Genomic DNA, 23,013 nt, shown 5'->3' with positions numbered 1-23,013 from the left:
TCTTCTACATTAGACATTCTCTATGGGTCAGCCTTGGTTTCTGCTCCCTCTCCATTGGCTACCTGCCCTTTAAATTCTTTTAGGGAAGAGGAAACAATTTTAAACATTGAACCTTGCCAGGGTTTCTAAAAACCTGTCTGTAGATGGGCTGCCTAAAGATCACCAGGGAAGACTTTTTTTAAATGTAAATTTCCTGTTCCAAGAATTTATAATTCTGTAAGTCTACATTAAGGCCTAGACAGAATCAAGAAGGCCTAAAGAATCTACATATATTAGAAGTTTTTGCTATGTGATTTAAATGCCCAGAAGGATTTGCAAGCCATTTTGTCTAAGCCACTCTACCAAGGCATCTATTTTTAATTTGGTCAATGAACACGTTGATTTGGTATTCTGAAGTTTGTTTCCATCAGAGTCCTGAACTGCATGCACTAGTAATGAAAATTTCCCCACATCCTTTGTTCACATCTCTCCTACTCAGGATGGGACCTGATGCTGTCAAAGAGGAGTTCTAGGTAGAGAAAGAGTCTTGTCCCAGGGCCAAGGACTGATACATGCTGGGAGCAGAGCCCCAGGGGCCCTTGAGAGCATTCAGGCTCTCTGACTTGTGCATGTCCAGGATTGCTGGGGTGGGGCTCAATAATGCCACCTTACCTTCTTTAGCCAATTGCTTTCAAGATGAACAAAGAGGATATATGCAGGATAGCCCTGGCAGGGGAGAAGAGGGAAGGTCAGCCAGGCCAGCCTCTGGTAGCAATGATCACCCTTGGCTGTCTTATCCTGTACCACACTAGGTAATAGCCACTCTGCAGGGTGATGTCTGGTCAGGGAATGCTTTTACCTTCTCAATCTTTTACCCATTCTTTTCTCTCATTTTCTCTTGATGATGTGTCTCTTTTCTCCTTAACTTTCTGTTCCTAGGCTTTCATTTTCACTCCATACCCAAGCTGGCTAGCCTTCCTCAGGCACCATTGCCCTCAGCTCCATCCAGCTTCCTGCCTTTCAGCCCCACTGGCCCTCCCCTCCTTGGCTGCTGTGAGACACCGGTGGTCTCCTTGGCTGAGGCTCAGCAGGAGCTACAGATGCTGCAGAAGCAGTTGGGAGAAAGTGAGCACTTCTGCATTTGTGTGCTTGCGATTGGCAGCCCCACACTGTGTTGCTCTGCATGGCTCGGGCTGGATGGCAGAGTTTAAAAAAACAACACGGGTACACGTTACAAATGTAAGAGGGAGGGAAAGCTCTGTTTGCTTATTTTTTGGAAATGTATTTACTGTTATTTCTGTGGTGTGTATGTCTCATCAGTTAACAGGTAGATATGTTCACAAGGCTCTAGACCTGGTGCTCTCACACTGTAGACAGTGTTGGATACCACCAAGTATGCTGAATCCCTGACAGACTGGTGGACTGCTCATTGGTAGGGGGTGGGAGAGAGATGTTATGCTTTGCCTATGCAGGATGAAGTGGCCAAGAAAAAGATGGTCATATTCAGTGGGCTCCTTTGTGTGGCTATTATATATTTCTGCTGTGAAATGCTGTTAATCAAGTTCAGTTCCTGACATCATTAGGTTGGAGCAAAAAGGGTAATGATAGAGGGATTCAGAAGAGGAAATGATGAGCCCCTTTTCCTACTGCACAGGGTTGGTCCCTGCCCTGGGACAGGTGACATGTAGGCAGCTTAGAACCACAGCACCAGCTATGGCATCTGACTGTGAATCCCATCCTCTGACTCCCAAAGATAATTGATCTCATGTAGTTATGTAGACTGTGGACAGTCACCTTTTAGAAAGTGCTTTGATGTATTTGTAGGCTGGATGCTCATCATAAATTTAGTGTGCTGGTGGTCACTGATAGCTTAGAAAAAAATGACAAACCTTCACATGAATTTGCTCTCTCATAGCACCTTAGGCACAACAGTTAAAAAGCAGTTTGAATGAACTTAAACTCATTTGTCAGGCACTTTCTGTGCCTGTAAATAAGCTTAGGTGAGCCAGAGACTGATAGGGTCACCATGCCAGAAGTTTCTAGTGATGCAAGACAACAGCCAAGAATTTGCATCCCCCTCCCTATAGACCCAAATGTCATGCGGACCAGCATATTTCTTTCCTTCTTCCTCTTTTTTTTTTTTTTTTGAGACAGGGTCTTACTTTGTCACACAGACTGAAGTGCAGTGGCACGATCTCGGCTCACTGCAGCCTCTACCTCCTGGGCTCAAGCGACTCTCCCACCTCAGCCCCCCAAGTAGCTGGGATTACAGGTGTGTGTCACCACACCTGGCTAATTTTTGTATTTTTTGTAGAGACAGGGTTTCGCCATGTTGCCAAGACTGGTCTAGAGCTCCTGAGCTCAAGTGATCAGCCCACCTTGGTTTCTGAAAGTGCAGGGATTACAGGCATGAGCCAATGCACCCAGCTTAGCCTATTTATTTTGTCAACCCAGGAAATGGGTACTCTGTCTAATGCAGGGAACTCTAAAGCTCAGGGAAGTGAAGTTACTTGTTCAAGGTCACTGGTAAGTGGGAGAGATGGGGTTGAATCTGGTCTTCTGCTCCAGGTTTTATGTTTCTGTTATATCTTTTCTACTTAGGATGGCTTTGTCACCATCCTGCTTAGAGTATGGAGCTGAGCTCAGCTGATCAAACTCTGGGGACTCGTTGCAACAATTTTTTCCCTCTCTTTAGAGACCAGTAGGAAGTGCTGCTGTTTCTGACCTAAAACTTGTTATTATAGCAGTTCTGGCACTAACAATGAATGGGCAACAAATGTGTCCCATGACAAATGGCAAGAGTATTTTCTAGCTTCCATTTCTTTATCTTGCCTCCTTTTCCTTTATCTTTCCACATTTGTCCATTTGTCTTTGCCCAAACGGAAGAATGGAAGGAGAGCACTGTCCATGAAAAAGGGTCTGTTGTTTTGGGTTAAATTGGAATTACATCAAGTCTGAGGCCATTGACCGGAGTTCAAATGGTCCCAGCCTAGATGAGGAAGATTGTAGCCCTTTCTTTCTCCACCTGAAGTCAAGGTCCTCTCCAAGGGACCATTGCTTATACATGCTCATTGTTTGCTTTGAGCCAAGTTTCCATGTGGACAGTGGTGCATGGTGGCCTCTCAGGTCCCTGGCTTAAAATCTTGTGCAAGAGTCTGTATGGTATCTTTGCATGGTTTAGAGCATGTACTGTGTATTGTGTGGCCAAGGGACTGGAACATGAGAATACTGATCATTGTTACTGATAGACTTAAAACCTCACATGGCATTGATTAAAAAGTAAGCTGACTATCTGCAACCACTGATTTCCCCCTTTGCCTTGTGTTCAGATGGGGTTGAAGGCAGTTTGAAAGAGGTAGGAAATCATGTATTTGTTGCATCCCTTTTAAAATGTAGGTGCTTAAATTTTTAACCTTCTTCCTTAACTAAGTGATCCTAATGAACATCTAGTATTTTGCAAATTGGAAGAGAGACTCATGACAAGACTTCCCAAACTTCTGCCTATTAGAATTATCTAAAATGAATTTAAAACATCCATTGTTCAAGATGTGTCCCATGTAGACTAAGGCAAAATCTCTGGAATCCAGGAATCAGTATGTTTCCATACTTTCTCAGGTGATTCCAATATGTACCCACATTTGAGAACCAGCTACAAGTAGGGCTAAAAACTGGCAAGTGGCAATTACACTAACCCCTCCAAGGAGTTTGGCTTGGATGGAAGAAACAACGACCTCACTCCTGTTGCTTAGGAGGAGCTATGTGTCTATTCTGCTGCCCATGTTCATAATCCCTGAAAGAAAGCAGGCTTCTGAATTTTCTCCTAAACTGTGTCTCTGCCCACCTCTTTCCTCATCTCCCCCATGCTGGGCTTCTTTTTACAGAGAAGTGAAGATGACGGGGCTCAAGGGAAAGGCCTGTGATTTCAAAGGATCTATGAAAGTATCAGCCTATTAAATGAAAGGTCCTACCTGCCTCTGTGGAATAGTATTCAATGATTCTTTAGACAGGAGTAATGACATTTTGCAGCTCCTTGAGTCATGTTGGATGGGATCCAAATAAATACTTGCCTTACATAGACCCTTCCCCAGCCTCAGCAAAGAGTTCTTCAGTCTGGAGGAACTAGGGCCACCATATCGAGCTTGATTTCATGTCCCCTTTCTCTTCTGAAAAACTCCAACGTGGAACAGACATATTGACTAGTTAGTTTCAGGGGAAGGCAAGTACATGTAGACAAACAGATGTTCGTGTTCACAGGTAAGCTCAATCCTGTATTCCATTGCACTCACAACTTCTAACTGTGGGAGTGAATCCTACTTTTAGAACTTTCCTTGGAGTCTGTCATGAAGGATTATAGTAGGATCCAGGAGTGGGGCCACTGGACTTTTCCATTTTATATACTGATGACTTTAAGATACTTTATTCTCTACCTCTTGTGTCTCCTGCTAGGAAATACAAAGGGTGAGAGTTACAACCTCTAGGTTACAAGCCTTAGTCTAATTAGTATACCAAAGTGAACTGGGATCTCTGACATTCCACATGTCTCCTTTTAGTCTCTATTCTTAGCAATCACACACTTCCTTGCAAATTCTTCCCTTCTGACACCCCATTTTCTTCTTACTCATGTTTCTTTCTGCCCAGGTGCCAGCGCTGTTCCTCCTGCTTCCACAGCTACATTGCTGAGCAACGACTTGGAAGCCGACTCTTCCCACTACCTCAACTCTGCCCAGCCTTACTCTCCTCCAAGGGGCACCATAGAACTGGGAAGAATCCTAGAGCCTGGGTACCTGGGCAGCAGTGGCAAGTGGGATGTGATGAGGCCTCAGAAAGGGAGTGTATCTGGGGACCTATCCTCAGGCTCCTCTGTGTACCAGCTTAACTCCAAACCCACAGGTAAAGCACAAAGCAGAGATGGCAGCCTTTGAAAAGAAGTCTCATTCAGAGTTTACTCTTTTCCTACCCAGGCAGGACTATTTCATTCCTCCTCCATCCCTGGCTCACAGAGTGAGGGGTAGAAAATGGAAGAGCTGTATCAGGGCTCAGTCCTTTCCAAGTTCATTTCTTCATTCTCCTGCCCAGGGCCTCAGTGCTCTGTAGGGATATGGGAAAGTCAGGGACCCACCTCTTGTGCTGTCACACTCATGTCCTTCCATCCCTCTGCAGCCTGGCCTCTTCGCAGCCCACTCTCTTAGACCCTTCCAGAATGCCAGGCATAGACGGGACTTTCTTCCATCAGTCAGGACTTGTCACAGGAAAGGGTGTAAGGGTGCAGCTCCCTGACCCTGCACATATATCCTGTGCACAAAATTCAGTCACAGCAAGTGGAGAGGTATAGCTAAGCTCATAAATGCTGAGATGCCGCGCAGTTCCAACAGTAAGACAATCGTAATTTTCAGGAAAAGACTGAGCCCAAAGCAAAATGGTGCAGTTAATGTCTGGTGTAAGCATCTGTCTGACTTTTCTGGATATATTTGCTTTGTTTGGCAGGGGGAAGGGGGGTGTCATCCTCTCTCTAATTTGCCTTCAGATCTCTAGATCCTTCCAGGCTATTCTTTCATCTTCCATATTGAAAGTGATTTCAGGGAAGCATTCAGTGTCAGTCATTAACCGCATAGGGTGAGTGTAAGATCACATACTTTTACTTTAGGCCTTCTTTCTAAGGGTGGGAGGAAGGGCTTTGTCGCCCATGTGTCAGTAAGAAGAAAGGTACAGTGAGGTCTCACCTATCATCCTCATAATCACACCCAGGAGGTGGCCATACCTTTCCAGATGCTAGGCAGGCCTTGTCCAGAGCCCTCAGTTATTTTTCTAAAACGTGGAACTCTCACAAGACCCCTGTGTGGGAGGACGCCTGTGGAGATTTTTTAGCAAGTGACTATTATGTGTTTGAAAGCACATTTACTGTTTAAACAAAACTACCATTCTTTTGGGTGTTCATGTGAGAGGACACAGTTGGCAGAAGGCTAGTGATATTTACAGGTCTTGCCGCAGGGCCCCTGGCCGAGCCCCACCCCCATCAGTAACCAGGATTCTCCATCTCCCACCTCTCTTCATGTCCTGGTGGTTTGGCCGCAGGGGCTGACCTGCTGGAAGAGCATCTTGGTGAAATCCGGAACCTGCGCCAGCGCCTGGAGGAGTCCATCTGCATCAATGACCGCCTGCGGGAGCAACTGGAACACCGGCTGAGCTCTACTGCTCATGGAAGGGGTAGGAGAGGCCCAGACCTTCCTGTTTCTGGCTCTGTTTAGGTACCTTTAGGCAGAGCTTCACAGATATTCTTTACTTCACTTGCTCGTTATGAACAGTCCAGCAAGGGAGGTGGGCAAGTACTGTCATCCCTACTTTCTGAATATATCTGAGTTTAGAGAGTAACTCTCTTTAAGGCAGAACTACGTCTGGTGCCCAGAGTCACCTGACTTCTCACCCCATACTTAATCTGCTTATATACTGCTGATGTCTGTGCCTTTGTTGTGTGATTGATAAGTGGCGGAGCCAGGTGTGTAAGCGTCCTCCCACCTCTACCCTCGCCTCTTTACTAAGGTGGCCTTTCTCCTTACACTCTCCTTCCAAGCTGCTGTCACATGGAGGCCAGTCTTTCCATATGTTGTTGTCCTGCCTATACCACAGCAGCAGCTGTTTAGGGAGATCGAGCCTCCTGCACCACTGCAGTTACAGCATGTGATGATGCACCCAAAGAATCCACTGAGAAGAGGCACACAGAAAACATGTACCCAGCCCCCCATGCTTCATTCAGGGCCAGGCCTTCAGTCCTTGGGGTTTTCTGCTGGGTTGGGGCAGTATCTTTGAGAGATAAGGAATGGGAAACTTTGGAAAGTTTCTGTTACCCAAATGTCTACTTTCTGGGACAGGACCCACTTCTAACTTCTACAGTCAGGGTCTGGAGTCCATACCTCAGCTCTGCAATGAGAACAGAGTCCTCAGGGAAGAAAATCGAAGACTTCAGGCTCAACTGAGTCATGTTTCCAGAGGTACGTGGTCAAAACCCACAAACTGTGGTCACTCTTAAGTTTCTTTCTTCCCTGGCCACACTAATCACCAACTGGAGAAGCAAACAGAAGAAGGTAGAGGGAACAGAGCTACTCAGATCCACCAACCCAAACTTACAGCTATTCTCAGTCTAGAGAAGGCTGCTTTCTAAGTTGTTCCAACTATGGGCCACTCAGACTCCTCATCCCCAGAAGCGAAGAGCTCTAGGAAATCCATCATTTCTGTACAAGCCCACCTGCATATATCCAGAGTCACGAGCTATCAATTTGGATACCAGTCTGGTATCTGTTCTACCTCCCTTCACTCACAACTGACTTGGAACCAATAAAGGAGGGAGTGCAAATGCCTATCTTCCCTCTCAAGTTTCTCCAGACTTTACTGCAGCAGCATGTGTCACTCCTGGCCCTGCTGTGCCATCCCTCTGCCTCCTCACCACATCCCTCACTCATAGACTCAGGGCTTCCCTCTGGTCAGTACTCCCATGACTCCATGCCGAGTGGCACTAGCAAATGCCCCCCAGCACTTTCCCAGCCCTAGCCTGGGGGCGCTCACAGGTGGGCATCATTTCTCGTGTGGCTGGGAGGCAGCTGACCTTGGTGTTAGTCTACTTGATCAGATCAATGTATTATCGATAACAAAGTATTTTTATTCACAAATATTTATGAACAGCCATGAAAAGACTGAGGGTAGTATCCAAAAGGATTAAGCCCAGAATGAAGGAATGCTTGTGGAAAAGGAAAAAGCCACCAAGAGATATTTCTAAATTAGCCACCCAAATTAATTAATTAATTTAATTAATTGATTTCTGTATTAGCAAGAAGATTTGAGAGGAAAGGTCACTGCTGGGGGACGATAACAAAAGTTAACAGATAAGAAAGAGGGCAGAACTACTGAGCTACTGTTGCATGCTAGGAGAGAATAGAACAGACCTCACAGGTGAGAAGACAGTAAGAGATTTAAACGAGTACAATTTGCCAGGCTCAGGTGACTCTTTCCCCAGAGGACTTACTGAGCCTACAGCTGTATTTTTAGAGTCCCTTCAATAATCTTTGACAACTTGTGAAGATCAGAGAAGTGCTGCAAGTTCAAAAAAAAAAAAAATCCCAGTTTTCAAAATAATGAAAATGAGATCCAAAAAGAGATCTTGATGTTGATCTTTGTCAAAATTCAAGAATGGATTATTGAACAGATGGTATGTGAGCACTTGGAAAGTGGTGAGCATTAGAAAGCAGAATTTCTCTAAGAGCAAGGTAGGACAGATTAAATAAGTGGAATGAAGGGTTTTGCAAAGAGAGAGAGGCACCATTCTCCAGACTGCGGGGGATGTTGAGCCAGCATGCTCTTCCCACCAACATAGGGCCTTCCTTCCCTGCTCCTTAGCTCTGTCTGTCAGGGTGGATGTGCTTGGGGTCATCTTCCAGCTGAGCTCTGGCCACATGATAATAAATCAATCCTGTGTTCCTCTCACCAGAGCACTCCCAGGAAATGGAAAGCCTGAAGGAGGCTCTGCTGTCCTCTCGATCCCACCTTCAAGAGCTGGAAAAGGAGCTGGAGCACCAGAAGGTGGAAAGGCAGCAGCTTTTGGAAGACTTGAGGGAGAAGCAGCAAGAGGTCTTGCATTTCAGGGAGGAACGTCTTTCCCTCCAGGAAAACGACTCCAGGTAAGAGGGGACCCATTGACAGAGAAGGCAGCATTCTTCATTCTTACATTCATTCTTACATTCATTCTTACATTACAAGAGGAAGGGATATTGGCAAGACAATTGATGTCCTCTTTTGGAAACCTAAATGTTCCCTCTGCTATTCCTGATTTTTGTGTGTCAGTGGGGTGGGGGGAGGGGTGCTTTGAGCAGAAGAAAGGACTTCTCTGGGAATGCCTTGTCACTCCCAAGTTGAGAGAGTAAAACTCTGTTATAGAAGTCTTCAGTATATCAGAGACATGAAAAAGAAGGGTTCCCATGCTTCCAATTAGATATAGGACATTAGTCTCACCATCACCTAGGAGGCTTCTATACGGCTGTGATACTTGGTCCCAGCATAAGCCCTGTAACTGCTTGTCAGAATGCAAAGAGCACTGTAGGAACAGGAAGGAGACTGTGCTGGTGTGTCTGTTCTGCTCTGAACTAATGTAGGTAATGGTGTGTTTTCAAGCAAAGTTACTTGACCTCCCTCAGCCTCCATTTCCATATCTGCGAAATAAAAGTGCTAGTCTTCATGACCCCCTGAGTTGACATCTGGGGCTCAGATGTAACCCTAACTGTAACCCTTTATGACCCTCTGAGTTGACATCTGGCTCTCAGCTTGTTGCTCTGGTGTGGCTGAGTGGCTCTGCCATCTCAGTGGGCCTTGCCTCTCCCTGGTCAGACTGCAGCACAAGCTGGTTCTCCTGCAGCAACAGTGTGAAGAGAAACAGCAGCTCTTTGAGTCCCTCCAGTCAGAGCTACAAATCTACGAGGCACTTTATGGCAATTCCAAGAAGGGGCTGAAAGGTATGTGTTCTTCTCCCCTCACCCCATGAGCTTTTTGCCCTTGCATAGGATGCTAGTGAGGTCATTCCTTTGGGAGTTGTGGAGATCATGGGAAGCTACAGAGTTCTGTCTCAGAAACCCCCACCCGAGTCTGGGGCTCCCAGTAGGAGCTCTCAAACACAAAGCCCTACGGGACAGGTTGGTAGCACGAGCAAGATCCGGCCTGATCATTCCTAGTTACTTTAAGAAAATCTAGACATTCCTATCAATGTCTAGATTGTAACATTTTTGAAAGCAAAAGAACTGTCCTAATGATATCATCATTTGAAAAGGCCTTTAATATTGTTGGTAATACATACTGACAACCCATTCAGCCCAATGCAGCAGGCAGTCTGCTCCCACCCTGACCCTTTCCCTAGTGACATCTGGCTCTCAGCTTATTGCCCTTTCATGTAATTTTCATAAATCCTGATTTAGTTTCCTGATTTTCTAAAGAGAAGGTGAACTGGAATTTGAAGAAATACAGTGGCTTAACAGGCTGGGCGAATAACTTAAGTACAAAGTCATGGTGAGTGTTGAGTCAGTGGGGACCAGCCTGCCCACAGGAGAAAATTAAAAGACACAAAAACAAAAACAAAAAAACCTTATAAAAATACCACTAATAGGACCTAAATTTCAATCCTGTATTTAAATATTAAGGACATTTATTGAAGACTTTGCTGCCTGCTGAAATAATAATCTAATATTTGAGAATTTTGATATATTTCTTCATTCTTTAAATGGAGAAGGGTATTCAAAACATAATGTGAATAAGTCACAGCAGGCTGGGACAGAGGACTGACATCAATGTCATGAAATTTAGCAAAGATAAAAAGCAAAATCCTGAGCTCAATTAAAAATACCAGTGGTAGAAATATAGGATGAGGGTAGAAATATAGGACAGGCAGCCATTCATGGACTTGAGGGTTTGGGGTTTGGTAGAAACATGTTCACACAAGGAAGGTGTAGGACAAAGGTTGCTAGAAATGCCAGCTCAAACTGGAACTACAGTAGTGTAAGTGTGATGTTCGCCTGTGGAGACCATGTCTAAAATATTGTTAGATTAAGGGGCACTATCTTTGAAAAGGGCGTTGACACACTAGGGAACATAATGAAGACAGGGCGCACAATGGTGTGGACCAGAAATCTCCAACTGGTCAAAGAAACTAAAGAAATGTAGGCTTTCAAAAGATCTTGAGGACATGAGAACTGGCTTCAGATATTTGAAGAAGTGTCAGGTGAAAAAGAACTCATGTATTTTATGTCCCTCCAGAAGGCTAAACAGAGAGTGAAGGGCAGTGGAAGTTAGATTCAAATTATCATAAATCCTGATTCAGTTTCCTGATTTTCTAAAGAGAAGGTGAACTGGAACTTGAAGAAATAGAGGGGGCTCACCAGGCTGGGAGAATAGCTTAAGTACACAGTCATGGTGAGTGTTGGGTCAGTGGGACAAGCCTGACCACGGGAGAAGCTTGGGGTTGGGGGAGTGAGAAGTCAGGATGGTGGAGCAGAGTCACCAAATCTTGAAAGCTCACAGGTCAGGGTAAAAGTTGACATTCTGTATAGTAGATAATGAAACTAAGTCTGTTCTTTTTCAAAGAAGATAAGCATATGATGAAAAGAGAACTTTAGGATGCTAAGTCTCAGGGGATGTCCTGGAATTGGGAGACATTAGAATCTGGGAAACCTATTGGAGGGGTCTAGTGATATTCTGGCACATTAAGAGATGACAGTCTAATATAAGGTGCTATTGGGAAGATGAAAGGGTATAGATAGATTTTAAAATGTCTCTTGAAAAATAAGCAAAATTTAGTGAGAAGTTGGGTTGAGAAAGAGAGAGAGGAACATCATAAAACTTTGGGCAAAATTCAAGAGTAGATTATTTACCAAAGTCCCTAAAATTGGTTCATCCTGAGCTCCCTTTCCTTTCATGCTTTTCTCCCTGCCTTTTAGGACTCATTTCAAAGCTACAACCACTAAAGCTCCATAATCTCTTATCTGTAATTTTGAAATCCAGTAAGATTTCCAAATTAAAATTTTCAAATACTCATTTAGTGACAAAATTTAGATGAACTGACAAGAGGATATTCATAAGTCTTTATTTATCTATTTAGAATATTCACATAGCTCATTGTGGAAATAGTTACATGTTTGATAAAGGATTGTGGTTCACCTGCAACTGGGTACATGTTATATATGATATATGCACCCTGTTGCCTTGCTAAAAACTAAAACAAATTTTACCTTTTGAAATACATTTGGCCTTAAGGTTTTCAGATAAGGGATTGTGGCCTCGTAGAATATTTCTTAGATCTCTTCATCCCCAGTACAATGAAATAGACATGTGGTGAATGGAGGTAAATATATATACATATATATATTTATATATATATGTATGTATATATATGTGTGTACATCTCATATATATGTACATGTATATGTGTACATGTATATGTGTACATATATACACCTATATATAGTATGTATATACACACACAACATATATAAACACACTATATGTAGGTGTATATATATGTACACACACACACATACATATAGAGAGAGAGAGAGAAAGAGAGAGAGAGAAATTGAAAAACTCAGTTAGTTATAATCCCTCGTCTAAGGTGCCCAACTCACATTCTCACATGCTACCAAAAGACATCCTCCTTCTCTTTCATTTTTGAGAGTGAGGACTATGAAATCTCTTTCTCCCTCATTCCCTACCCTTCTCTAGCTCAGTGCTGACCTTCTACCCTGGAGGATCCTATACTTTAGCTTACAGGACTAAGGTTACTATGGAGATGAAATATGGACTTATCCTCATCTGCCAATCAAATGCTCTATAGGTGCATGTGTGTAACTTAAGCCGCAGGGAAGTTTCAGACTGGATGTGTGCCAGCTCAGTGCCATCCCCAGGCCACACACAGAAATGGTGACATCTCCATCATAGATGGGTTGCATGAGACTCAGATGATAGTGGGGTCCATGGCAGAAAAGAATGTCACAGAGGAGGGTTCTGACAAGTGCTTGGAAATACTTGGGTCAATGTTACCAGACTCCTTCTCTCTCAGCTTACAGCCTGGATGCCTGTCACCAAATCCCTTTGAGCAGTGACCTGAGCCACCTGGTGGCAGAGGTACGAGCTCTGAGAGGGCAGCTGGAGCAAAGCATTCAGGGGAACAATTGTCTGCGACTGCAGCTGCAACAGCAGCTGGATAGCGGTGCTGGCAAAGCCAGCCTCAGCCCCTCCTCCATTAACCAGAACTTCCCAGCCAGCGCTGACCATGGAAACAAGCAGCTGCTCCTCCAAGGTAGGAAGGAAAAGGGACTTAGCCCTTGGCCAGTGGGGAGACCACCAGGAAGTTCTGCAGCAGAAGGTGTAATCTGCCTGGTCCGTGCTCCTTAGGGTCAGGTTGAAATCAGAGATGCCCTAGTCTAGCAGCCTGAGTGAAAGCATGGGATTTAGGTCAGACCGGGCTCCAGATTCTGAGTTTACCACTTATAGGTCGTTTGATTTGGGCAAGGTGTTTAAAGTTTCAGAGGTTTAAGCCTTAGTTTCCTTATATTTAAGATGAGGATAATGATCATATGTACCTTATATGATTTTGAGCATTAAATGAAATCATTTACAAGTGCTTGGCACACTAAGAATTGCTCAATAATTAGCAGCTGTATATGTTCATATCTTTTTCTTGGATTTGCTTGGTGCTTTAGTTTTAGCCAAGTGTTTTCACATATATAATTTCATCTGAAATAAAGCAGGTTTTGCTATCTCTGTATTTCACATAAGAAAACTTAGGTCCTGAGATATTAACAGACAAGCGGGGGTTTAGAGAAGTTATAGACAAAGCCAGAATCAGAACCAGATGTTGTGATTTTCAGTCTGTGTTCCTTCCAGCTCACTGTGCCCTGTCTCAGTATTGCCGACCTTCCCAGATTCTCTAGTCCCCCTTTCCCTCACAGGTGGGGAACTCAACTGTGTGGCAAAATGTTCCTGCCCCTAAGGAAACAGGGCTCTGGGGAAGTCCTGGATGGTGGGTGACTTATTTCGGGCGGTCATCATTCGCTTTCTCTACCCCACCCCTTGCCTGCCTTTTCAGATAGGCGTATTTGACCAGGTCCCCCTTCTCTTCTCAGTTTCCTCCATCAATCTCACTTCTTCCAGTTTTCATTGAAATGTCAATGGTGTCCCCCTAGTCTCTTAAATCATTCAATTTCTACTTCCTCTGTCCTTTTCTCCTTTTGATACACCATTTAGTACACCATCTCCACTCACCTCCATGGCCATACCTTCAATTTTATTCAAATCAGGAACCACTTCTGTTCAGTTTCTCTAAAGCTGAGCTTTCAAACTCTCCTGCCAGCTATTTCTGGGTCATGTTAATCTTTGTTTTTCTGTGGTTCTTGTAGATTCTCATTTATCTGACAGTAACCTTATTTGTCAAATGAAGGTGACAATAACATGATTATGCTGTTTTGGCAATTCAGTAAAAAACCACACGTGATCCACCAAGCAAACCGCCTGGCCACCAGGAACTTCTCAGCTTACATTAGGTGGACGCCTTGCTCTCCTCTGGGCTGCCCTGATGGTTGTGGTGTTCAGTTATGTCTCCAACTCTTCCTTCTAACCAGGCCTTCTTCTCTCACTGGCTTCCCATACAGCAGCCAAGACTCAGCCCCACTGATGCAGTCCCTGCCTGTCTTTCTCTAGCACCCCCGAGGCCTGAGCTGGAAAGCAGGCACTGGGCCACACTTGCCTGAGCAGGACCTTTTCTACCTTCTTTGTGATATTTTCCAATTCCTCCACCATAGGGTTGCTTTTTAGTCTCCAGCAAGACAATGTTAACCCACCAAGCCTTCTGTCTCCGTTCTTCTCATACAAGTCAATTTTTTTCAGTATTACCTCATCAGAATGATGACTAGAATGTTGAGTCCCCCATGAATCCATTCATTCCTTGATTCTTTGATTCTAGATTTTAATATGTACTATGTATATTTATACATATTACATTTAGTTACAGGGCATCATATTAGATACCACACACAAATTATACTTAAGACTCGGTTTATAAAAATACACCTAATAATTTTTCAAACTAGAAGTTACGCTCTCATGGAACACCCCTCAATTACAGGAATATCTTTTTGTTCTGAAGAATGGAAACATTCTGAACTCAGTGACTCATAGGCTTTTGCTTTTGCTTGTGGGATATGGATAATTCTGTAAGAGGAGAGTCCTGCCACCTTAGGTCTCAGTGGGGACGGCTAGGTGTGCATGTGCTTCATGTGCAGTGTGTTCCAGGGCTCCTGAAAACTGTGGTTGCCTTTACCCCCTAGATTCAGCTGTGTCCCCTCCAGTCCGGGATGTTGGTATGAATTCCCCAGCTCTGGTCCTCCCCAGCTCTGCTTCCTCTACTTCTGGCTCAGAAACGCCCATAATCAACAGAGCAAATGGTAAATATGGCAACTAAAGGGCCCAGGGACTGATGATGGAAAGTGATTAATGCAAACAACCTTTTGTTGTCTCTAAACATATTATCTGTATTTGGAGAGTTTTCTCTGCATGCCCCAAGGCCTTTAGCCCTACTCCCTGCACCTTCTGTGGCTGCCTTTCTTGCCATTGTTCATCCTCCTGTAGTTTTCCTACTGCTGTTCTTGCTTCATTGCACCATAATCTCTCTATTCTTGAAAATGTTCTCTGTATCCAGCTTGATTTCCTTGTCTGTGTCTTCTCTACCCAGAAACTTATTATTGATTATGATTCATCCTATTTCATTTGCCAATAAGGAAAAAATTGTCTCCTGGCAAATTTATCATTAAGAGATAATGTAAGAAAGATTATAAAAATATAGAAGCCAGAAGATCTCTATGGACTTTGCCCCACTCTTGTAAATTCCAAGGCTTCCTTTCTTGTTCCCAGCCTCGTCCTTTTCTTGTTCCCTACCTCTTTTGCGTTGGAGTAAACTGAGGATATCATTATGAATAACAGAAGATTCTGTTGTGTTGTCATTTTCTTTTTCAGGCTTGGGTTTGGATACTTCTCCAGTAATGAAGACCCCTCCCAAGCTAGAGGGTGATGCTACTGATGGCTCCTTTGCCAATAAGCATGGCCGCCATGTCATTGGCCACATTGATGACTACAGTGCCCTAAGACAGCAGATTGCGGAGGGCAAGCTGCTGGTCAAAAAGATAGTGTCTCTTGTGAGATCAGCGTGCAGCTTCCCTGGCCTTGAAGCCCAAGGCACAGAGGTAATCACACCTGAAGCTTTAGGTGCACTCTTTCCTTGTGCCCTTTCTTCCTTTGATGTTAACTCCTTCTCCCACCATTTTTGTTTTTTTCATGCTTTGCATCTCTCAACAGCTGAGGCTTCCTCTTCCATGTATAGCAGCCAGGCCCTTTCTTCTCTATCTCCTATTTTCACTGTGAGTTCTGCTCTGTTCCAGATGTAGCTGACTGGATATTTCCCCTCAGCCCCACAGAAACATGTGGCATTGCCTAGCAGCCTTTGGTAGCTTATTATCTACCATAGTCATGCAGGCACATGACCATCTGTGGGCAGAGTCAACTCGATGGGATGGATAGAAACGGAAGGATTTGCAGGTGTATGGCCCCCACATGTGGAAGGGGCGAGAAGCCTGGCAGCCATGTCATTTCCTTGTGCAGACTGCATAGAGGGAGGGAAGGCAGTCAGCAAAGCTTCTCAGAGCACCTTGCCAGTGAGAGAGACCAGGAACCTGTTGCTGTGCTGTCTGAGCTGCTGGAGACCCATGGATGCATAGGGACAGCCCTGCCTCCACGAAGCCCCCACACTAGAGGGCAAGACACACACCCAAGTAGATAAGCACAGTAAGGGGCTACAGGCACAGTATGAGAAGTCATCCTCTGTGCTGTGAGAGTGCCAATGCAAATGTGGTCATTTATCTCAGGCAAGGAAGGTAACAGGCTCATAGAGGACATAGCACGGGGGGTGAGTTTTGAAAGCCTTGTGGGTTCTGCAGGTGGAGGAAGGCATTCCTGGTAAAGGGAGCAGCACCTTAGTTCTGAGAGCTGCAAATGGTTGTGCGAGGGCTTCACAGGTTCAAGTAGGCCCATGTTCTGTGCCTCACTCACAAAGGAAGCTTGAGCCCATGCAGGGGGAAGAAAGTAATCTCTCCGCTCCTGTGGTGTTACCTTTCTCCAGGTGCTAGGCAGCAAAGGCATTCATGAGCTTCGGAGCAGCACCAGTGCCCTGCACCATGCCCTAGAGGAGTCGGCTTCCCTCCTCACCATGTTCTGGAGAGCGGCCCTGCCAAGCACCCACATCCCTGTGCTGCCTGGCAAAGTGGTAAGATGCCAGTGTCCTTTCTTGGTTCAAACCCAGTTCTCCTGCCCTCCAATACTGTTCTGCCTCCTCAATGTCACAGCTTTTCCAGAAAATCAGGAGCCACATAGTGAGTTGGGATAGACAGGAACTTAGAGTAGTGTCCCTGGAGGGACATCTCTGACCCATGGTGGCTGCTTTCATTGCAGCTCTGAATATATCCCATTCCCTGCCAGCCCCCTGTCCCCTGGTTAAGAAATCAAAGAAGATGAAGGGGTGTGAAGAAGGTGGAGACATCATAACCCTGGCCATCCATAAATGTTCAGTTTATTTACCTCTCTGAAGTTTGACTGAGCTGAAATTCAGTTATAGCTTCAGCACCCATCTCCTACCCCTGAGGTCCCATGGTTAAATGATCACAGAATGCCCCCATGAGACTGAGCCTTTTTAGCGACTGCCTGGAATCCCAGCATATCACTTAAGCTGGCATCTCTGGACCAGGCCTGGGGAAGTCAGCCACCCCTCAGGATCTGCTCAGAGCTCAGGCTAACTCTGATTGGCAGACCCTTGTGTAGGCAGGTTTCAGGATCCCCTCCCCAGGGATTCTGGCTTCAGATCAATGGCACCAATACCTTTTGGATCCAACTATGCTAATTCCAGGGAGAAGGTGTTTTGCCATCTTCATGTTGGCACAAATATTTACAAACTTGCAAACTTTCCTGAGTCCAGATCTCTCTCCCCAGCATAACACTTCTGAACTCTCAATCTTACCTGTGAAGGGAGAGTGACAGAACTGATATCAGGACTAAAGCAAGGTCCTCTTCAGAGCTGGGAGTTTTATACCAGCCTGAAGCGAGGTTCTCTTAAGCTACAGGTGTGTAGGCCTGTGCTAGTCTGCATGGGGAATTCCAGAGTCTCATTATTCCTGCCTAATGGCCTCATCCTAAACTGTCCTCAGCTGGAGGTATTCGAGGCTGTGAAGGAGGAAATCCAGTTCAGGAGGGTTGAGAAGATTGTAGAATCCTTCTTTGAACTGGAAAGAGCCACAAAGCACAGGGTGCTTTAGGCCTTCTGCCTGGTCAGTAAGAGTCTGTTCCTCTTATCCAGGGAGAATCAACAGAAAGGGAACTTCTGGAACTGAGAACCAAAGTATCCAAACAGGAGCGGCTCCTTCAGAGCACAACTGAGCATCTGAAGACCGCCAACCAACAGAAGGAGAGCATGGAACAGTTCATCGTCAGCCAGCGTAGGTTCCCTGAGAGGGAATGGGGGAAGAAACAGGCAGTCTTCCCGATGCCGCACTTGTGCTGCTGATGAGCAGTGACCAGGTGGGCTTGGAGATGTTGGGAGTGGAGACTGATTTGATGTCCCCAAACCTCCTGTGCCAGGAGCAATTGTGGATGCAGAGGGAGGGGAGGACAGGGGATGGATAGAAGGAGACTCCAAGCTGAATAGCCAGAAAGAAATAAATGCTTTAGAATTCTCATGCTAAGCAAGTAGGGTTAATATCTGCTGGTGATTTCTACTCTGTGGTGCTCTTTTGTTGTTTCAGTAACCAGAACACATGATGTTTTAAAGAAGGCAAGGACTAACTTAGAGGTAAGGAAACTACTGCACCAGTCAGAGGCACCAAGCCTGTCCCCCACCCATCACCATCCGTTAGCAGATCTTGTAGGTGACCCTTGGCCTGCTTTGGCCTCCCAGGAGAAGATTTCCAGTCCGCTTGCAAGATCACAGGTCCTCAGTGAGCTTCCTGATAGTTTCTGTTCCCATCACCCTCCCACCCAGTCAGCTCCTGCCCCTGTATCTTGGTTCACTCTCACATTGTCCTCATCTCTCCTTTTTACTCCAATTTTTCTTCTTTGATGCCAAGTTCGGAGACTGGAGAAATGCAGTTCAGCTCACTCTGGAAGTCATTAGACATTCGGGAGTCTGCCTCTGAATGAGCTTCTAGTAGAGGGATCTTGAGGCCAGTTATGTGTTCTTCTCTTCATGAAAAAGTAAAAGCAATTTGCAACCTAATAAACCGATTTCACTGCACACTCCTGGGTTAAGAACAGCAATTTGATTTTGCTGTATCTTTAAGTAACATGACAAAAGAGATCTGTTGGGTCTCATTGGTCTAAAAGCGAATTTGTTAAATAACAACTGAACCTTCACGGGAAAAATATTACATATGTACCAGACATTATCTACATTTACTTAAAACACTAAGTGTTAATCATTCCCTAGGAAGTGCTTTGAAGAAAAACTTGAGGTATATGAAATGGTTAAAAATCAGAAACTAAACCTTTTAACGTGAACTTCAAAGCTTTGCCATAAGCAATTGAGCATATTCCTAGAAATGTTTCTAATCCATAACCTGAGAGAATGTTGATCTCCATAGTGTGAAAATGACTTGGGCCAGTTTAACTTGCTCTTTTTTTTATTTTTTCACTAATTCCCTTTTGTTTTTCTCTGATAATTCTTCTCTTTCCTGAGCCTCTTTAGAGCAGCACTTACAGGATTGCCTCTGTAAAGCCTTATTCCTGTCCCAGAAAAGGTAACCCAAAAATTCTCTAGTATCCACTAAAAGGTAACCCAAAAATCTCTAGTATCCACTGGCTTTCTCCAGTGTGGAAGCTTTCCCCTCCACCTCCCGTAGATCACTGGGAAGGACCCGAGGCCTTGGTTCTAATCCCAGGCTTATCACTAACTGCTGTGTGGCTTTGGCTTGTCCCTTCATCTCTGTCAGACTGCTGCACCCTCACCTGTCAAAGATGGAACTGGACTTAGTTGAGCTCCGAGGTCCCTGTGGACTTGGCCCCTTCACACCCTTATTATGGCAACTGGACATAAACTTAACAGAGGACTTCCCAGCAAAATGTCCTCTTCTTCCTACAAACAGGCTGTTTCTATATGTGCATGTTTCATGCTAAGCACTTCTTTCTTGGGTGGAGATGGCAAAGGCCTCTTTCTGCTGAGACAAAGTGATTTGGAGAGTCACCTGGCCCCTGAAGAGGGAGTGGTAGGATCCAGCCACCCACTGTGCAGTGAATTGGAGCAGGGATCTCAGCACACAGGGAGGCGGGGAGGCTCCCCCTAACCTCGGGCACCTGTTGCTCCTCCAGACTGCAGCGCATGCTCTTAGCTCATCCTCTTAACTGGCTCTCACCGTGCTCCTGGCTTTGGTCACCATGTAGCTCTCACTCCAGCTTCAAGTAGCCATCAGTAGGACCTGGCAATATACACTGATTTGGTTTGTTTTATGTTTGTCTGCAGGTGAAATCCCTAAGGGCTCTGCCGTGTACTCCAGCCTTGTGACCCTTGCCTTCCAGGAGCCATGCAAGAAGCGCAGCCACCAGAAGTCCTTAAAACAGCAGGAAAGGTGGGCCTGTCCCCCTTCTGTGCAGCTACCTATCTGCTGAGGAGCATCTGGACCTCATTCCTCCAAGTCCACTGGAGGGTCCAGAAGAGGGAGTCAGAGATGTATCCTGGTGGAGCTGGGAGAAAGGCAGAAAGCCTTTCTGACAGCTATGGAATACCATTAGCCAAGGTCCACTTGGCCCAGCACTAAGCAAAAGATGCGTAGTTTGCATAGAAGGTTTTGTGATACTGCTTCCCAACAGCCCCAGCAGCTTGGGAACTAGCAAGAGCACATTTCTTGCCTCATCAGCTGTCCTGAGATGGAAAACTCAGTGGATATAGGACCCTGATTCCGATGAAAGGGGCACATGGTCCCAATGCTGGAGCTCCTCTGGCAGGTTCTAAAAGCACACTACTGAGCAGCGGTGCCCTGCCGGACACTGCTGGTGGGGGCTCAGTGAGCACTACTCACAGATCCACACCTGACCCTGTTGGGTCGAGTCAGGCTGGGCTTTGGTCTGCACTGTAGCACCTGTGTTCTTTGAGTTCACATCATGAATGTGGTGACTTCCCAGATACCATCTCAGGCTTAACCTAGCACATCCTATTTCTTTTCTTCTATGATATCCAAATTGGACTGACCTCACTTCAAAGATGCTGTCCCATTTTGTCATCCTATCTTACCTCGGGGAAATTGTGGACTGATGGCCAGACCAACTCTGTTGAAATTCTTGCATAGAGCAAACCTGTGCTCATTTTTAAGTGGCATGGGAGAGGCCCCCAGCCTAGTAAAGCCTAGTCTGTGTCTTCACAGTGCTGATAGAATGTGTTTGTGTGTATAAATATATGATATAGATTTATATATGTTGCTATCGCCATATATTGAAGGCCAACATAACTGGTGGACATGGTGGGTGACAGAAAATGAAAGTCTTTTTGGTGATTGTTAAAGCAAGATGTGTATAAAGAAATAAATAGTTTTTCTTTCACTGCTTTGTTTCCCATTTCTGCACCAATCCCTTGACAGTATAAAGAACTGGAAAGAGAAAATGAGAAAGACAAACTGTGTTTAAGAAGCATATAGTCTAATGCTTGAACTCTAACTTTAAAAGATTAAGGTTTTCCTTCTTTGTCATTTTGTAAGAATCCCCAGTCTGAAAATATGAAAGAATGGTTCTTAAACTTGGTGTGCCTGAGAAGCAGCTGTGGAGATTTTAGGAGCTACCTCCTGGTCTCCAATCCCAAGAGATTTAGTTGGTGTGAGCCCTAGAATCTGCATTTTTTAAATATAAGCACCCCAGGTGATTCCATTACATGTGGGTTTCAGATCACAGTTTAAAAAAACAGTGTTCTATAACATTGAATCAAAACTAAAACTACGTTTAAGAACCTTGAATCAAAAAGTATGTCATTCCATAAACATTGATATAAAAATTTTAAAATATTCCTTGGGAAAACTTCTTAGCTACATGCTTTTGATTCCCAAGATTAAAATAAGCTGTCACTTCACAATTATGTACTAGAAACATTTAAAAAATAAAAACAGGTAGAAGGTGGAATAAGATGGTAGAATAGAATTCTCCAGCAATGGTCTCCCTGAAGGAACATCAAATTAAACAACTATCTATGTAAGAAAACACTTTCACAAGGTCTAACCAGGTGAGAGATCATAGCACCCACTTTTAACATGCTAACAAGAAAAGATGCATTGAAGAAGGGAGGAAGGACAGTCTTGCATTGCCTATGACACCTCTCCCCCAACCACAGGAAATTCTCTGAGAGAGAATCTAATGGCTTGGGGACAAGGGGGAAAGTGTGAGACTTGATATTGAAACTTAGTACCAGTCTTGCCATAGTGACACACGGCACTGGGCAGAACCCCACAGCACTTGATTCCAGGCTGGTGCCCACAAAAGAGGCATTCAGACCCACGCTGGGCCACAGGTGAATCAGCTGCCCCAACAGGAAGAACCCAGCAAAGTTCTGGCTGGGCTTTATCACTGGAAATTTCTTGGGCTTCAAATAAATTTCAGTGGCAGGCAGGCTGTAGTGACCACAGTCCTTGGGCAAGCCCTCATGCTGCATAGGTCTGGAACACCCTGGACTTGTGGTGTGAGCCAGTATGATGGCAGCAGCTGCAGCAGCTATGGGAATGCCTGTATCACCCCTCCCCACACTCCAGGCAGTGCAGCCTGAAGAGAGGTTCCTCTTGCTTGGGGGAAAGAAAGGGAAGTAAGCTAGGGGCTTTACCTGGGAATGCAGAGAACAATCCCTGATCTTCCCCCAAGTCCACAGGGCTGGGGACCTTGGAATCTGTAAGAATTGCAGTGTACCTGGGCCTAGGGTGCCCTGTAGTACAAAAATGGCTGCAGTGATCACTGGCTTAGGGAACTCATCAGCCCACTTTGAATTCCTGGAAGGTCCTCTGAAGGACAGGTACAAACAAGACCTGACTGCAAAGGCTGGAATAAATACCTTATCCTTCAATGACCAGATATTGACAAACATCAACAGCATCAATAACATTGAAGCCAATATGACCTCAACAAATGGACCAAGTAAGGCACTCAGTGACCAACCCTGGAGAGATGGAGATGTGTAACCTCTCAGGGAATTCAGAATAGCTATTTTGAGAAAGCTCAATGAACTTCAAGAAAACACAGAGAAACAATTCAGAAATATATCAGAAATTTAACAAGATTACTGAAGTAAGAGAAAAAAATCAAATGCTGGAGCTGCAAAATGCATTAGTGGGTCTCAGTAGAATTGATCAAGCAGAAGAAAGAATTAGTGAGCATGCAAACAAGCTATTTGAAAATACAGTCAGAGGAGAAAAAACAAAAGAAGAATGAGAAGGAACACAGAATGCTTAAGAG

The 23,013-nt window shown here is 44.9% G+C and overlaps 1 protein-coding gene across 50 annotated transcripts in view; it reads left to right on the top strand.

Moving 5' to 3' along the window:
• LOC101130554 (myomegalin) overlaps window positions 1–21,126 on the top strand; it is a 225,188-nt gene extending 204,062 nt beyond the window's left edge. For 11 of the 50 annotated variants that reach the window (XM_063695908.1, XM_063696230.1, XM_055356574.2 and 8 more), the window contains 12 exons: window positions 4,618–4,869; window positions 6,052–6,183; window positions 6,846–6,965; window positions 8,456–8,645; window positions 9,349–9,473; window positions 12,563–12,802; window positions 14,829–14,945; window positions 15,514–15,740; window positions 16,673–16,816; window positions 17,900–18,038; window positions 18,345–18,391; window positions 20,054–21,126. In XM_063695908.1, the coding sequence (XP_063551978.1) occupies window positions 4,618–4,869; window positions 6,052–6,183; window positions 6,846–6,965; window positions 8,456–8,645; window positions 9,349–9,473; window positions 12,563–12,802; window positions 14,829–14,945; window positions 15,514–15,740; window positions 16,673–16,816; window positions 17,900–18,038; window positions 18,345–18,391; window positions 20,054–20,095 (1,775 nt within the window). In that variant the 3' untranslated portion in view covers window positions 20,096–21,126. Of the gene's footprint in view, window positions 1–918; window positions 1,105–4,617; window positions 4,870–6,051; window positions 6,184–6,845; window positions 6,966–8,455; window positions 8,646–9,348; window positions 9,474–12,562; window positions 12,803–14,828; window positions 14,946–15,513; window positions 15,741–16,672; window positions 16,817–17,899; window positions 18,039–18,344 lie in introns of all 50 variants that reach the window. The other 39 variants (XM_063695516.1, XM_063695461.1, XM_063695463.1 and 36 more) reach the window with 14 other exon arrangements.
• Window positions 21,127–23,013: the final 1,887 nt, after the last annotated feature.

Source organism: Gorilla gorilla, chromosome 1, assembly GCF_029281585.2.
Source record: "Gorilla gorilla gorilla isolate KB3781 chromosome 1, NHGRI_mGorGor1-v2.1_pri, whole genome shotgun sequence".
Classification (NCBI taxonomy): Eukaryota; Metazoa; Chordata; class Mammalia; order Primates; family Hominidae; genus Gorilla; species Gorilla gorilla.
Note: the sequence above shows the minus strand (reverse complement) of the source record. Positions and strands in the feature narration are given on the sequence as shown.